The sequence below is a fragment of the Haemaphysalis longicornis genome, unplaced genomic scaffold (assembly GCF_048455015.1).
Source record: "Haemaphysalis longicornis isolate Haplotype H1 unplaced genomic scaffold, Haemaphysalis longicornis Haplotype H1 scaffold_10, whole genome shotgun sequence".
Classification (NCBI taxonomy): Eukaryota; Metazoa; Arthropoda; class Arachnida; order Ixodida; family Ixodidae; genus Haemaphysalis; species Haemaphysalis longicornis.
Window position 1 is genome coordinate 131,319,097 of NW_027526204.1, and position 15,587 is coordinate 131,334,683.

At 45.5% G+C, this 15,587-nt stretch overlaps 1 protein-coding gene across 2 annotated transcripts in view; it reads right to left on the reverse strand.

The window, feature by feature from the left end:
- LOC144159342 (uncharacterized) overlaps positions 1-15,587 on the reverse strand; it is a 269,326-nt gene that overhangs the window by 22,006 nt on the left and 231,733 nt on the right. For both annotated transcript variants that reach the window (XM_077690756.1, XM_077690757.1), the window contains exons 4-6: positions 12,975-13,181; positions 8,142-8,624; positions 625-918 (exon numbers count right to left, since the gene is read on the reverse strand). In XM_077690756.1, coding sequence (XP_077546882.1) covers positions 625-918; positions 8,142-8,624; positions 12,975-13,181 — 984 coding nt within the window. The remainder of the gene's footprint in view (positions 1-624; positions 919-8,141; positions 8,625-12,974; positions 13,182-15,587) is intronic.

The following is a 15,587-nucleotide window of genomic DNA, read 5'->3' on the forward strand; positions in this document are numbered from 1 at the left end:
CACCAACAATATTGACCACCTGTTCTTCACTGAACTGGTTGCTACGATGCCGGGAGAATTTCGGAGGTACATGCACGTCGTGTATTGTTTGCCGTACTTCAAAGTATATCTCGTCTGATTGATGCATTATGCCTGTAAAAAAACCAGAGTAATGCGTTTTTCATTTTGTCTCAGATCTTCAACTTTAATTAAAATAAAAGGAAACATCTATGATGGAAACTTGCCATGACAAGAGACAAATACAACCCCATTCCCCTATTTTCCTCCTGTCCCAACACAGCGCCCCAATCCTGGGAAAAGCAGCTCCTCCGCACATCGGTGCCTGCTCAGCTACGTCTGATCGACAGCGGCGGGGCGCTTGTTAGCGCTTGTAGGTCCTTGGACGGACTTGAGATTATTGTTTCTTTCCTTTTACGAATAAACGTTGATACCACCACCACCAGGAGTGAGGGGCGTTAGTTCACGAAAAACGTTCCGGTCTCAAAGACAAAGGTAGCACGAGGCACAGCTTTTGTGCGATCGTGGAATAACGCTGGTGTGAACGCACAAATGTACTGCGCAAGGGGAAGGAAGGAAGAGCTAATAAAGTATTGATGACGTCACTGTCGCGAAGTCAGTACTTGCACCTGACTCGCAGCTGAAACGGAGTGCTCTCGACGCTTTCGCCGTCGGCGCTCGTGACCCGGCACGTGTAGCGTCCAGTGTTGGCGGGCGTGACGCGCCGGATGACCAGGTAGCGCGGAGTCACCAGGACGCCATCGGCCGGAGCCGCCCTCAGCACTCGTCCCTCGTGACGCCACGTGACGTCGGCGACCCGCGAGGCGGCCAGCACGGAGCACTCCATGTACACGTCGGCACCTTCGGTGATCTGGCTCGCGTTGAGTCCCGCACCCAGCCTCAGGTTCACTTCGGGCTTGTCTGAGTCGTAAAAGAGAACTTAATTTGACTAAGTAGCCTAATAAACGGTAGTTCGACATACGATATTGAAAACGTAACAATAAATCGCATAGGTAAGAGATTTCATTCATTGATGGGTAGTATCACCGCACCTCAAAAAAAAAAAAAAAGTTGTGGTTGATTTTTCTTTCGTAGAAATCGGTAAAACACGAAAGTGATAGGTGCTTTCGCAGGAGCGGCTGAATCTTTATCGTGCACCGATATGAACTTGCACATCCCTATTTATATTTCGTGGGTATGGCACCGTTAGAGGCATCAACAATACACACTGGATTACATGCGCCGGAGCATTGCGCAAATCCGATTGAAACCCCTGGCGCTCGCAAACCGTGCGAAAGAAACCGAACGGGTTGTCAGCGAATTGTTTCGTAAATTTACAGTTCACTGCAGGGAAACGAGCATGATTTGACGGGACGGCAGCAATGTTGCGCGTGCGCTTGGCGAGGGACGACCTGCTGGCGGGTCGCTTCGACAAAGGCGCGACGGGGCCATCGCACCCACAACAAAGGCGACCGATGAACTCGATGATGATCATCATGATGATGATGGTGATGATGATTAACGACTTCCCCTTTGTAACGGGGTGGCGTTGCACAGCGGCTTAGTCGTAATGCCACACTACAATCACGTCGCCAAAAAAAAAAAAAAAAAACAAGAACAAAGAAACACCTAATCTTTGCGCTAGTCTGAATTCTTTGTTTGCATGTCTTTCCAGATTGTACTCTTCTCTTTTCCCACCAACATTGTAACCCTCTTTCACTAACCTCTACTGCTGTCCAATTCACTTTTCCGTTAACCTTGAAGCCAAGGGCTTCCGGAAGCTGGATGGCTCCCTCACTGAGGACTGGACGGATACCTTTGCACTCCGTTACAATATTTCGCATGGCTTCATGCTCCTTGCCGCAGCCTGCGCACAGTTCTTCCTGTACCGGCTCGCGGATAACCATTTTTGTCCGCAAGCAACCCGCCTGGGCTTCAAAAAGCAATGCACTTCCTTTGGTATTATCGAAGAATTTTTCCCCTATCTTCGGCTTCCCGATCCTGTAGATATCTAAGGACTTCTTCGCGTCCATCATCTCTTTCCAGGTCATTGTCTCTGATTCTTTCGCTGCATTTTTATTGCCTTGGTAGTTTCCCCTGCACTTCCAGGTTTCATATACTTTGTCCTGAGCCTTCTGGTTCTTTTCCTCCACTGTGTGTCCACGTTTTTCGTGTAAACATACCGTAACACTTTGGCCGCCCATCTCTGGTCATCAATATTTCTAAGTCGTTCTTCAAAAAATATTTTGCTCTGTGCTTCTCTCACTTCAAAGAAGGCCATCCCATGTCTCCCTGCACTGCCTCATTTGTTGTTTTACCAAAGCGTAACGCAGCGCCAACTATCGGCGCTCATTAGCGTCATGACGCACTACTCGTGGCCCCCGCGATTTGCTGCCGGCGGCGCGCCGTTCGCCTATCGCGGAGGCCACGCACTATTTCGCTTCACCTCTCCTAGGCAGTAGCCCCATCTGAATGGAGATGGTTATAGGGAAGTATATAAGACGCGTTCGTAGAGCTACATTTGTAGGAGTTCATAGATCAGTTTGCAGAGCGCCTCACACCTCCCGTTGAGGCCATAGTGATCGTCGGCTCGAAACCTAGCGCCGCCGTATCAGTGAAACCTTTTCCGGCGACGTCATTTTCGTGACTGATATGACGTCAGTAAGTTCTTGCTGTAACCTGGCGTAAAACACTTTCGTGCTAAAATTTTATCGTGGTTGAATGCGGTTACAGCAAGCTTGTAGAATGATAGCTCGGTTTTCGCACCGAAAGCGCGCAGTGAACGCGCAATGGCATGATTGCGCCGCAAGACAAAACACCGTCGCTGCTCGGCGCAGTCGGCGCTGTAATCGAACGCGTGGTCCACTAGGGTGGAGTCAGCGGCTCCCTGAACCATTTTTAGATGCGGAGCATCTCATGCTCGGGGCTGTGTCCCTCCCTTCCTTGTAGTCCGCCGTCCGCACTCTACTGCGCATGCGCGTCTCTTCAACCTCGTCAGCATTTGGGCTGACGTCAGCGCAGTCCACTATAAATAGTTAGGCGGCGCCCGGTTTCGATCCCACGACTCTGGCCGCAACGGGAGTTACGTGGCGCTCTTCCCACTACGCTACAATCAGAGACGGGAGCATGTTCTACGAACGCGCCTTATGTCCTTCACTCATTGGAACTACGTCAAGAAGCTACTGATGCAACGAAGGCACGCGAAGCTGAACGTCAACGGAAACGCGAACTGAAAACTAATGGGAACTTCAGTCGACCCCATGGCTGGTTCGCATACTACTCAGGGTTCCCCTATGGGAAGATGGTGTAATTTTTTTTTGATGGCGCCCGTCCTTTCTCGTTTGCCCTATCCCCCTCTCCGCGCACATCCACTTGGAACGAACAAGCGATTAGGTGCTTTCACTCCGCAACCGCAAGAAGCGCTGGTTACACCTTGGGCTGAGTTTGAAGGCTGAGTGATGCTTCACGAAGAACGAGCCGTTGAATGGATTTTTACCTCAAGTAACAGAGCTTTTGCTCAAAAAGGGCGGTTGGGTATTCCTGGAATTCTATTCAGCTCGGTTGCTGGATACGTGGCCGGGAGTCATTGATACGACTGTGCTTGAAATGCTCGCAATATTTCCACATCTGTCTCAACGAGGCTTGTGTGTCAAGATTTCGGCACACGTTTAAGACGTCCCGGTTGGTAGGAACTAATCCGGAGCCCTCAACTACGGTCGGGCCCATGTCTCAAGCGTTGTTTCGGCGCGCAAAAAACCTCAAATTAAAAAGAACTTCCAGTCTGATCATACGAGAAACAAGTTTACAATCTAGATCAATTAAAATCGACAAGCACCAAAAAAGAAAACTTCCAAGAAGCAGCTGTCAGATTGAGCATCCATGTCAGATTTAGCATCCGTGACGATTGTTGAAAGCATGCCCAGGGGAGTAACTTTTATTTTAAGTGTTGCGGTAAGGACGCAATCTTTGGGAATTATTCTGGGCACAGTTGCTGATAAATTACTCCAGTATTGTGCTTGCGTTGCAAGTAGGGTAGACTGCTGAATTGCCTGCTGTATTTTGAAACGGTAGTGTCTTGTGAAAGCGACATGAGTAGTATGCGACGAATTATCCATTTAACGGGCTGCCTGAGTCCCGAAGAGTATAAGAATGAATGAAGTCTTAAATGAGCACAACACATGCTGTTGTTATGACAGCCTCTTTTTATCTGCTTCAGAACAAAAGGACGCCACTGTTGCGTTGTGTCAGGTCATGAGCAACGCCGGCGCTCTTCGCCCTAGATGGCCTTGCGCCATTAACACCCAATCACCACCACCACCACCACCACCACCACCACCACCACCACCACCACCACCACCACCACCACCACCACCACCACCATCATCATCATCATCATACCATCATCACCATCATCATCACCATCATCATCATCATTTAAGCGTCGCTGGCATGACGCTTTAAAGAACTTGAGCTGGAAATTGGGCACGACCCCACTATCGACGGTTCGGATCGCGTGAGTTGAAGCCTTATTTGTTCGAGGATGAAGTGGGCAATGCCTTCTTTTTTGCATGAAGCGGTGGTCTTAAATCGCGAGTGAAATAAAAGCTCGCGCTCTCATTCTTGAAAATATTTCCGGGGCTACGCACAACGCTTAACGTATAGCTACAACACTAAGGAAAGATGGGCGAAATTCGTCTGCTCATTTCTCTCACGCTAGCCTCATAATCCGGGAACCATCATCGCTTTTAAAAGTACGCATATCTGTAAGAAAAGAAAAGAAACCCGGACAAATTATAACTCCTTGGAACAACCGACTGCGTGTTTTATGAATGTCTTCATAAGAAAACCATCAACGCCTTTAATTATGTCTGCGTTAAGGGCGCGAGCGAAACATTGTCTTTTTCTCCGACAAAATCTATTTGTGCCGCGTGTATGCCTATAACGAAAAAAAAAGTGTAAGTATGCGAAAAACAAGCGCACCCGCCAACCATCCTTCTGTCCACTAACGCGGCTCTTCCGCCCTAACTCACACGCGCCAAAAATAAAATAAATAAAAAAGGTCAGGAATATACTCGGCTTCGTTTTTGTGCTTGCATTAGAAAGCGGGAGCTCTGGACCTACGTTTTCCGGAGCACGAAGAGCCTTGCAAATAAATTGTTAACTGCGACTCAAGTTCGAACAATGAAACAAGGAATTGCAAGAAAGAAAATATCGCCAGCTGTTTGTGACGTAAAACATAATTGTCGCCGAGCTCTTGACCGCGGACCCAGATAAAAAAGAGGGGTGAAAGGGGAGGAAGACAAAGGGGGTGACCGGAAACAGTTTGGAGCGCCGAAATGGAAAGAACACAGGAAGCTCGACCACCCCTGTTACATCCCAAAATCGTGAGATGACTTGTGCAGATCGTTCCATTATTTTGGGAACTGCCCCAAGCTTTGAAAAGAAGAACTTCTTGTTGAGGCAATGGGTACTGAAAATCTTCACTTCGTGCCTGCGTTGTAAGAAGAAATCTTAAAAATTAAACCAAGGCACTTCATATAATTAAATCGCTGTTTTCGTTTTCCCTTTGTAAGACAGCTTCTGGGGAGGCGCTGTTACTGCAAATTGATTGACTGGTTATTTGATTAGCCTTTTTTTTTTGGAAAAAGGGAGCGCATTGCGTGAGCGCGGAGAACAAAGCAAAAATAGTTCCACCTAAAGGTAAATATTGTTTCTGTAACCAACCTCACTTTTAAAGCGAAGCTTTATTGTTCTCGTATCTGCAACGCGAAAACGCCCTGCGGGGAAGCCAACTTTCTATAGCGTTGATGATGAATGATCGAGGGTGAAGTGAAAGAAAAAAAAAAAAAACGCTTCCTGTGGCCGGAATCGAACCGGGGTCACTCGCGCTAGGAAGTCGGCGTCTATCAGATTGCTCCATTTAGACATGGTCGAAGCGGTTTGGAAAACTCAGACGACAACCGAAGAACCCGTCGCGAGAAAGCTTGGCCTTCAACCATTGTCGTCGTTAGACGGAGGAGTGCACGATTTCATTGACTGCATACGAAGTAGCAAGCCATTCCATTCGTGGAGCTATCCTGGTCAGTGTTCATTATTTATTTCTTTCTCTCTCTCTTGCACTGAAGGAAGGTCTTTATTTATTTATTGCACTGTGGACTGAAAGAAGGTCTGGGTAAGAAGAAATATGTATGTATGCAGCTGGTTGGCGGAAGTCGTCGTACGTCGATAGTGGTTAGACGGCTAAGCTATGGCCTATAAATTATCTACGTGATGGGCCAGCAAAATAATTCATGGGATAATTTGGATGGAGACTGCAAGGTTGGAGCATTGGTTTCTTTTGAATAAATCATATTTATTGAACTTCTTGCCATTTATCATATACTTCGAGATAGTTCCTCAGGTTTAGGCAGGAGAAAGTGGCACAGATGCATTGTCATCAAATATTATATGCTGTCTACGCATGGGTAAAGATAAAAAAAGGAGAAAATTATGGCACGGCACGCTAGCTGTGTTTACGCAAAAACTGTCGCAAACATTATGACAGCACTCCTCGTACGCGAAGAATATTTTTGCATATATATATATATATATATATATATATATATATATATATATATATATATATATATATATATATATATATATATATATATATATATATATATATATATATATATATATATATATATATATATATATATATATATATATATATATATATATATATATAACGAGAGACGAAATAACTGTTGAAAATAAAAAAAATGGTTGACGATTACGATGCTCCCTAATGCGTAAGTGGAGCGCAGCTGTTTAGATGTTTATACTAACTGTTTAATGTTTATACTAAAATATATCGAGGCAAAGAATTTCAGACCGACTTGGATGCATGGTTAGAGGCCACTTTTATTCTTCAGATATTGCGCCTCCTTTAAGAAACACTCCTTTCCCAGTCATTGATTGTGGCCGGAGAAATGGACGGATATATGTTCGACTTGCTGCACCGATGCCTGAATCTCAAAGACGAGTTGTATGCAAGTACTTCGCGCGGCGGTGGCGGCCTTTGGAGGCATTATGAGGGAGAGGAACGGGATGTTCTCGCACATAAAATTCCTGTTTGTCTGTATATATACAGTAATCCTTCGTTAACGCGAACTCGGATATCTTGAAATATCGGTCAAGTCGAAACCTTTTCTTGCATGAATTTACCTATCGTAGGCGCCATGGATTTCTCCCCCTTTATCTTGAAAAGGTTTTTCGGGGGACCCCGGATATCTCTAAATCTTGACAGGGAAGACACAAGCGAAGTCCGCTACAGACAGCTGTTAACGTCTCCGTTCGAACGCGTGGATGCCACTACGCACCGAAAGCGGTCGTGTACGGCAAATTTACACGTAGTACGCGCTGTACGAGGCCGACGTCCTCTTTACCGGAATCGGAATGCTGTCGGTCGCGTACATAGTTGAGATAGCTGTGGACGACGCAGCTGATAATGCAGACGACAAGTAGCCGTCAGAATTGCCTGCAATGGCAGCAGCAAGAAACATGGTGCACTTGTTTTTTTTTTTTTTTTTTGAAACAAGGTAGAATGAGGTAAGGTAACGACCAACAATTGACCGCATATTGCCAACCAACAAATGAACGCATGGCGACCGCATATGGCTCCTTCAACTGAGAGAGGACGCAACCCGCCCGAACCAGTCAAACCCAAGTCTCCCTGAATGCGACACGGTGGCCGCCGCGCCACTTTCTACGACAGACTGAATCGGTAGACCTTTCAGAGTGAACGATTACAAAGTCTCACGGTGAAATCTTATATTAGTCGTATTTTAATCTATTGCCGTGTTTTCCAGGCTTATTCGGCTAGCTCATTTCAGAACAGCCTAGGAGATAGACGAAAGCTCCTATTGGTGTGACATGTAGGCTGAGAGCGACGATACAATTCTTCAACTGTGGGAATTTCAATCGCCGTACTTAAGAACTCTAAACTCTGACATCTTGAAAATATTTAAGAGGTCTTGATCTGAAGTGGAATAACATTTATCCCGCACTTCTTTACCGCGGGGATGACTACCACTCTGTGATAGGAACAGCAAGATTTTTTAAATAGCGCTGCTGTGCATCTCACGGAATGCTTGACTTACTTGAGAGGTCGACCTCCAGGTAGCTGCTCCGTACGCCTCCCCGATCCGCCGGAAGGTTGGCGTTGGTGGCGCGACACTCGAGCAGCTTCCCCGACTGCTCCGGTGCGGGCAGGAGAAGCACGCTTGCCGTTACGTTGTCCTGCACTCGAGTGTCGCTCAAACGTTCGTCCAGAGGTCGTCCGTCCAGGAACCACGTGACGTTGGCGTGAGGACGACTTCCCGTTACCTCGCACTCAAAGCTTCGCGGTGCGCGAAAGCCCGTCGTTGAATCGTGTATTGAGTTCGTCGCGGAGGAGGAGAAGAAGACTGGGCTGCCCAAGCTGTGCTGGTCGCTCGCTGACTGCGAAGCTTGGACGGAGGGGGTGGCCGAATCCTTCAGGGGGTAGTCTGTGCCACGAGTCGTGGCAGCGGCAAGCATGACCCAGCCTGAGTCTTCCTTCTCGTCGTACGGCCAGCTCCAGACAGAAACCGACGTTGGGGCCACTGTCGAGGAGCAAATACGGATGCGATAGAGTGATTACCATCGTTATCGATCCATCACACCAGACTGATTATTACTCTAAATAATTGCGGTAAATCACTTTAAAATGCTATTTTCATGCGAAAAGTAGTAATTGGCAGACGATTAAACTGACGTAATGCGATTGCTTAATGTTGGCTGGCCTTTCAGCTTCTGCTTCTTCCGGCAGAAATGATCAGATATTATCAGTATAATTTTCAAATATTTTCATTATAACGATCAGCCAATGCTCCAGTAATGTAGCAGATCCGTTTCGCTAGTTTCACCACAGCGTAAGAATGCTAGCTGTAAAGCCTCTTTTAAAGGTCAGCGTCGATGGAGGTTCTAGAAAAATTGACATGATGAACAGCCGTCATTTTCCATGTAACAGCGCCAACGTTGTAGAAAGGCCGCTTTAAGCCTTTAAATTTCTACACAGTAAAATATGAATAGGACTGAACAAAATCTGAATTTCTGGGTCAGCGCAGGCCACCATTTGGAACTTGAACCTGGCAAAGTTCAAGGTGTGAACCCTGTCCAGTGAGGGAAGCTTAGTAGTACCACTAGAGGAGCTCTCGCACATAAAGTAGGATGTTATAAGGCTTAACGAGCTTACAATAACAGGAGAAGGCTTTATAGAGCTGAGTAGCGGGCATATGTTGTGCTACAGAGGGCTTAAAGAAAGTAAAGAGCGCGGAGTGTGGTTCTTATGCCAAATAGAAATAGCAGGGAACGTACTGGAATTCTTCACCAACAAAAAGGTCACTGTCGTTGTGATCCCGGGGAAGAAGCGATACCGGTTAATGATAGTACAGGCCTACGCGCCAACAGCTAGCTACGGCGATGAACTCGTAAACAGTTTCTACGAAGACGTCGACTTAAGGAATGAGGAAGGGAACAACAAAGTTAATGATTGGGATGGGATACTTTAACGCAAAGCTAGGCGACAAGTAAATGAGAGAAAGATCAATGGGAAACTTTGGAATAGGCAGTCGCAACAGTTGAGGAGATACACTGGTGGGATTTCGGAGAGAAAACCCCTGAGGTTGATGAACATACTCTTCAAAACAGCCTTCAAAACAGCCTTCAAAACAAATGCGCTCTTTTAACAGGGGAAACGACAATAGTTTAGACAGGCTAAATGACAACCTAACAACGTCAACCATAGAGCCTTCAGCAACTTTGGAAGAAGCAGAATGTAGGAAACAAACTGGAAAACTAACTCAGAAAACGATGTACCCAAATGCGAGGCCTAAGTACATGAGATTATCCAATACCGTGATCATATTGGATCGGCGGAGCTGTAGAAATTGATTAACAGAAGTAAAACGAAGGACATTTGTGCATACAACATGGTAGTGACCGAGGAAACGCAGGAAATAGGAGGTATCTTAAAAGAACTTAAGCAGACGCTAGTTATTGGTATAAGCAGAATGTATGCACTCAGAGACGAGCAGGGTAACATTACGCACAGCTTGGACAAGATAATAAAAGTAGAGGAACGATTCTACACTAGACTATACACCAGTGATGTTAGACCAGGAGACACTACTGAGAGTACAAGCTTAGCTTGAGACATCGCACTAGTAACCGATGAGGAGGCAGAGAAAGAAGGCTCTCAAGGGAATGAAAAGAGTAAAAGCTGCAGGTCACGACAGCCCAACGTGGATCTTTTAAGGGAGGGCGGATATATTGTACTGGAAAGGCTTGCTGCACAATTTTCAGAATGCTCAAAGATTCTAAAAGCGCCCAAAGCCTGGAAAAATGCCAATTCTGATTCACAAGGAGGGAGATACAAAATACCTAAGGAATTATAGACACACCAGCCTACTCTAGGGGCTATACAAGCTGTCTACTAAGGTTATAGTTACGCCTATAAGCGCCAGCCTAGATTCCCAACAACCCGTATATCACAGTGGATTTAAGAAATGACGTTCAATAATAGATCACATCCATGTCTTAATCAAATAATAGACAAACCCGCAGAGTATGCTAAACCCCTTTACATGGCTTTTATAGACTATGAGAACGCGTTTGATTCAGTACACACCGTTCTAAAAGCATTAAGAGACCAGCGAATAGAGGAGACAAGCACAAGACTTCTAGAAGATATATATATATATATATATATATATATATATATATATATATATATATATATATATATATATATATATATATATATATATATATATATATATATATATATATATATATATATATATATATAAGGTTAGTAGAGACAGAGACAAACGAGAAATACGTAGAAAATAAAAATGAGTTTACTGACGTTTCAGGGAGAGGACTCCCTTTCTTCAGAGTATTTCTCGTTTGTCTCTACTGACCTTATGTTTTTCGCGCTCTGTGTGAGTTTTATCTTTCCAGACTATATATTATATATATATATATATATAAGAGATGTGCGGGCAGGATAATTATTTGCAAACAAAGCGATTGGTTCCCGATCCGAAAGGGCGTACGACAGGGAGATACTACTATTCGCCAGAACTGTTCATAGCATGTCTGGAGGGGGTATTCGTGAATCTTCACTGGGAAAGCAGAGGTTTCCGGATAAATGGAGAATACTTGAGACATTTGAGGTTTGCGGACGACATATTCTTGCCAACTGAGATAGCAGAACAATAGCAAAAAATGCTCGAGGAACTACAATCATAAAGCGCGACCACGGGGCTAAAAATAAATATGAATAAAACAAATGTAGCAAGGAATAAGCATGCCGTAAGCGCTCTCTTCAGCTTAGAAGGCGAAGCGCTAAAAGAAGTACAAGAATATAACTGGACAGATGGCTAGTGCTGACCCCAACCACGAGAGAGAAATTCGGCGCAGAATAGGTACGGGCTGGGAAGCACTGTGCAAGCACTCCCAAATAATGAAATGTAAACTACCTCTACCATTGAAAAGAATAATATAAAACCAAATCGTCCTGCTGGATATAAAATCAGAATAATCTAAAACCAATTCGTCAAACAACTTGAAAGCAAACGTGGGTCGGCTCAATGGGCCACGGAGCGAATAATGACCGGAGTAACACTTAGGGGCAGGAAACGAGATGCCTGGATCAGGGAACAAACTCGAGTTGATGATATTTTCACGCTCGAAACTGTGCAGCGTTAAACTAGTCGCGATCACTCCCCAAGTGGGGTATGCGTCGAGAGGTGGAGCAGAAGAGGAAGTGGAGGACGAACCGCACTTGTACTGACCGCAGGATCCGTTAACACTTATATTATCTATTTGCGCATCAAAGATGGGGTTTGCAAAAAGGGATATATATAATTGCATTCAAAATTTTCTTTCTGCCTCAGGTCGTTTGAATTGCTAAACGGTGCTGATTAATGGGTAATTCGGGTTTCATTCACAACTATGTTTCCTTTTACAGCCTCTTTCCGGAAATAAGTATTTTGAAGTCCCCACGTATTTAACCGGTTTAGCCCTGGCCAATCCCCCCTTGTGGGCACGTGCCAAAATATTTGAGGACATCATCATCATCATCAGCATCGGTGGCCGCCTCCTTCAACGCTCTTATTCCCATTTACGGCTGTAATTAAACCCTTTGCACCGTAACAATATCATAGCTCAAATAACGAAATAGAAATGGAATTGGACTGGCTATACAGTGAGACGAAACGACAAACGGTTAGGCACCAGGGTGACAGAGTCGATACCAGGAGACAGGACTAGAAGGAGGGGAGGGCCAATAATTTAATGAAGAGACGAAATAGGGAAATTCGGAGGCAGGGAATGAACTCGAGCGGCGAAGGGCATGAGCGGCTGAAGGTCACTGGGAGAAGGCTTCTTCCTGCAGTGGACTGAAATAAGCTGCTGATTAGGGCCAACCAAACAGGAAGGCCCCGGAGATAGCAACAAAACAAACATGAGAGGCAACCAGAGCTTCACCTGTGTATCTGTAGTGGCTACGGTGCCGCCTTATGATTGTTTGTACGACACATAGGTATCCATTTTTATTGATTCATGACGAGCTCCATCGGTACGTACTGCTGAACGTTCTAAACTTACAAAACAAATCCAGAAAAATTTGACTGGCGAAAGATAAGCTCGAACTCGTGATACCACTCGCCATTCGATGGCAAACTCTGAAACGACGTGATAAATATATTTATGAAATCCAAAAGCGCCACCTGACAGTGCATTAAAGTGTTATTTTTTCACTTACGAATAGTGGCACTATGGTTTGCCACAACTTTCTGCGTCCTGGCATTCTTTTCGGGCATAAGAGTGCTCGTTTGGACGGCATTCATAACACATAATTGTAGAAATGCACATTAACGTCGTTCGCATCCCTCACACGCACTTACGAAACACGTCGATGACGACCCAGCTCTCAGCTGGTAGCGAGACGTTGCTTGTAACCAGACAGCTGATGTTCCAGAAGAGGTGCTCACGTCTCAACGGGCCCATCTCAAGAGTGTTCTCCCACCCTTTGCCAGATGTCTTCACCGTACCAGAGGAAGAGTTCAGCGGGCCACCGTCGCGATGCCAAGCTAACGTCACGTGGTGGTTACCTGCAGAAGAAACAAAAGGAGAGAAAATGACGTAAACTGTTCTCTAAGGACAGGTGACGAGAAAGATCTGGTCAGTGTGATGGGAGTTGGTCAGCAGGCCCTCCCAATGCTCTGGGGAAGGGTTTGGATTAGGGGTGAGCGATGGCATGTTTTGACAGGCCTACACGATGTGGTATTAAGAGAGGGGCAGAAGTAACAGGTGAGGGTGTATTGGTTAGGGGCAATAGCGTGGAGGATAGGTGCGTTGTAATATGTGTTTGTAATCGACGCCAGACGATTGGTTCCTCCTTTGTTAGTTGAGGGAGAGAGAGGTTGAGGCAAGGTGCGGCGAAGGTTGCGATAATGGTGCAAGATGTCGTGGTGGCGTGATGAAACAGCGGGAGGTGGAGGAGGCTGGACCATGGGTTCTGTCCCTGACGGAAATGCCTGGTGTGGAAGGGTGCGGGCAGCGGTGTGAGCCGCCTCATTTCCCTTGAGGGACGAGTGGCTGCAGCCAAGGCCCAAGGGTATACCTGGACTGAGCCGAACCCACCCCACCGAGTGACGGCTCAACTATCACCGTTTGCTCTATTAAAAATTTATTCTCTCTCTCGTGGGGACGGAGTCAAGTGAACATCACGAATTGCTTGAGAAAAAAGGAAAAGGTGTTATTAAAAATCCTTCCGCCGAGCGCAAGTTCGTTCTGACGCAGCATACAGCATGTGGACACCAAAATTGAAGTTAGCGGCCATCGATCCCTGCGCACGTATTATGCCGACAACTAACGCTCAACTTGGGGTGGGGACATCGTAAAGAAATCTCCCTGCTGGTCGGCGGACATTTACATTTACTAGCTCTAAACACGGCCTTGGCAAATATTTCTTTGTTGGAATTGAAATGGGAGGATTACTCATCTTCTTCCTAATACCTTCGCTGCCAGTAAAAAAATCTGAAGAAATTCAGAAAATTGTCTACTAATGCGTAGCATTCTTATGCCGCTTGTCCAGAGTGTGAGTTCCTTACAGCCAAATTTTTTTTAATTACGTGCGACATGTTATCTCCATTTACGCTATTACAACGATTACGGGTGTTACTTCCGCAAAAATAGCAAAACAGAAGCAAATATTAGGAATCGAACTCGGCAACAAATAAACACGAATAGAAACTTATGTACATATAAAAGCTGGCAGGTCGCAGAAGGCCTTTATGCAATTAAATGAATGCTCAAGGATTGAATGCAGCGCAAAAAAATCATGCAATTCACCAAATGCGGAAAATAATTTTTTTTGCCTGAGTTTCTGGCTATTGAAAAAAAAGGTAAGGCATTGATTTGATTGATTGTAGTGTTTAACGCGCCGACGCAACGCAGGCGATGAGGCACGCCGTAGTGGAGGGCTGCGGATTAATTTTGACCACTTGGGGATCTTTAACGTGCGCCGAAATCTCGTACACATGGGCGTTTTTGCTTTTCGCCTCCATCAGAAAAGCGGCTGCCACGGCCGGGCATCGAACCCGCGACCTCGTGCTCAGCAGCGCAATGCCTTAGCCACTGAGCCACCGTGGCGGGTAAAGTAAGACAACACATCTTTTACTCCGATTAGAGTGCACGTACTTCGGCCAGGGTTGATCGGGAGTCGTGAAATACGCAGCAAGGTACCGCACTTCATCAGCAACGCCCCTCACAATTAAAGTGCACACTCTAGTTCCGGTGGGCATTATTCCCTAGCCCTAGCAAATGAGGTCAGTTTGTCGACGCAGACATCACGTGCGTCGGTGTTGGTGTAACTGCAAATAATGTAGCCTCTTTTCTAGCTACTGAAACAACTTTTTGCCTCGTGTTGGGAGTCGTCGGGCCCCTAAATCAAATTTGGTCTCTTCATTCGTCTCCCTCACCAGCGTCAGTACATTTGAAAGTCACTGTAGTAAGCGAAACACCTCTATTCTTTACAAAGAAATCTTCATTTACATTTGCATTTATACAAAAATCTGCATTTTTGTGTAAATGAAGGGCGTTACACGGTTCGCCATTTTCGTCATTTTTTATACATTTTTTATTTTTTGGTTTTTCAAAATTTTGTTCAACCAAGTATCTCTATTTACGTCATTATAATAATTAAAGATTGAACCTTCGCGAAATCTGTATTATTGCCGAAATGTAGGGCGTTACACTGTCCTCGCTGTGCGGGCAAAGAATGCTACGCAAAGAATGCTACGCATCAAAATCTTGCGATGGCACTAAATTTACAGTTCTGTTTCTATAACCACAGAAAAATTTCATGAATAACAATTTTCCTCCATGTTTACTTCCTGCGAATGACGCTGTGGTTGCTAAAAGCGCGCGGTCGAAAAAAAAAAAAGGATAAACAGAACCGGCGGCGGAAAACATCGGGTTGAGAAACAAGACTGCCCGGAGAAAAGCTCATTTCG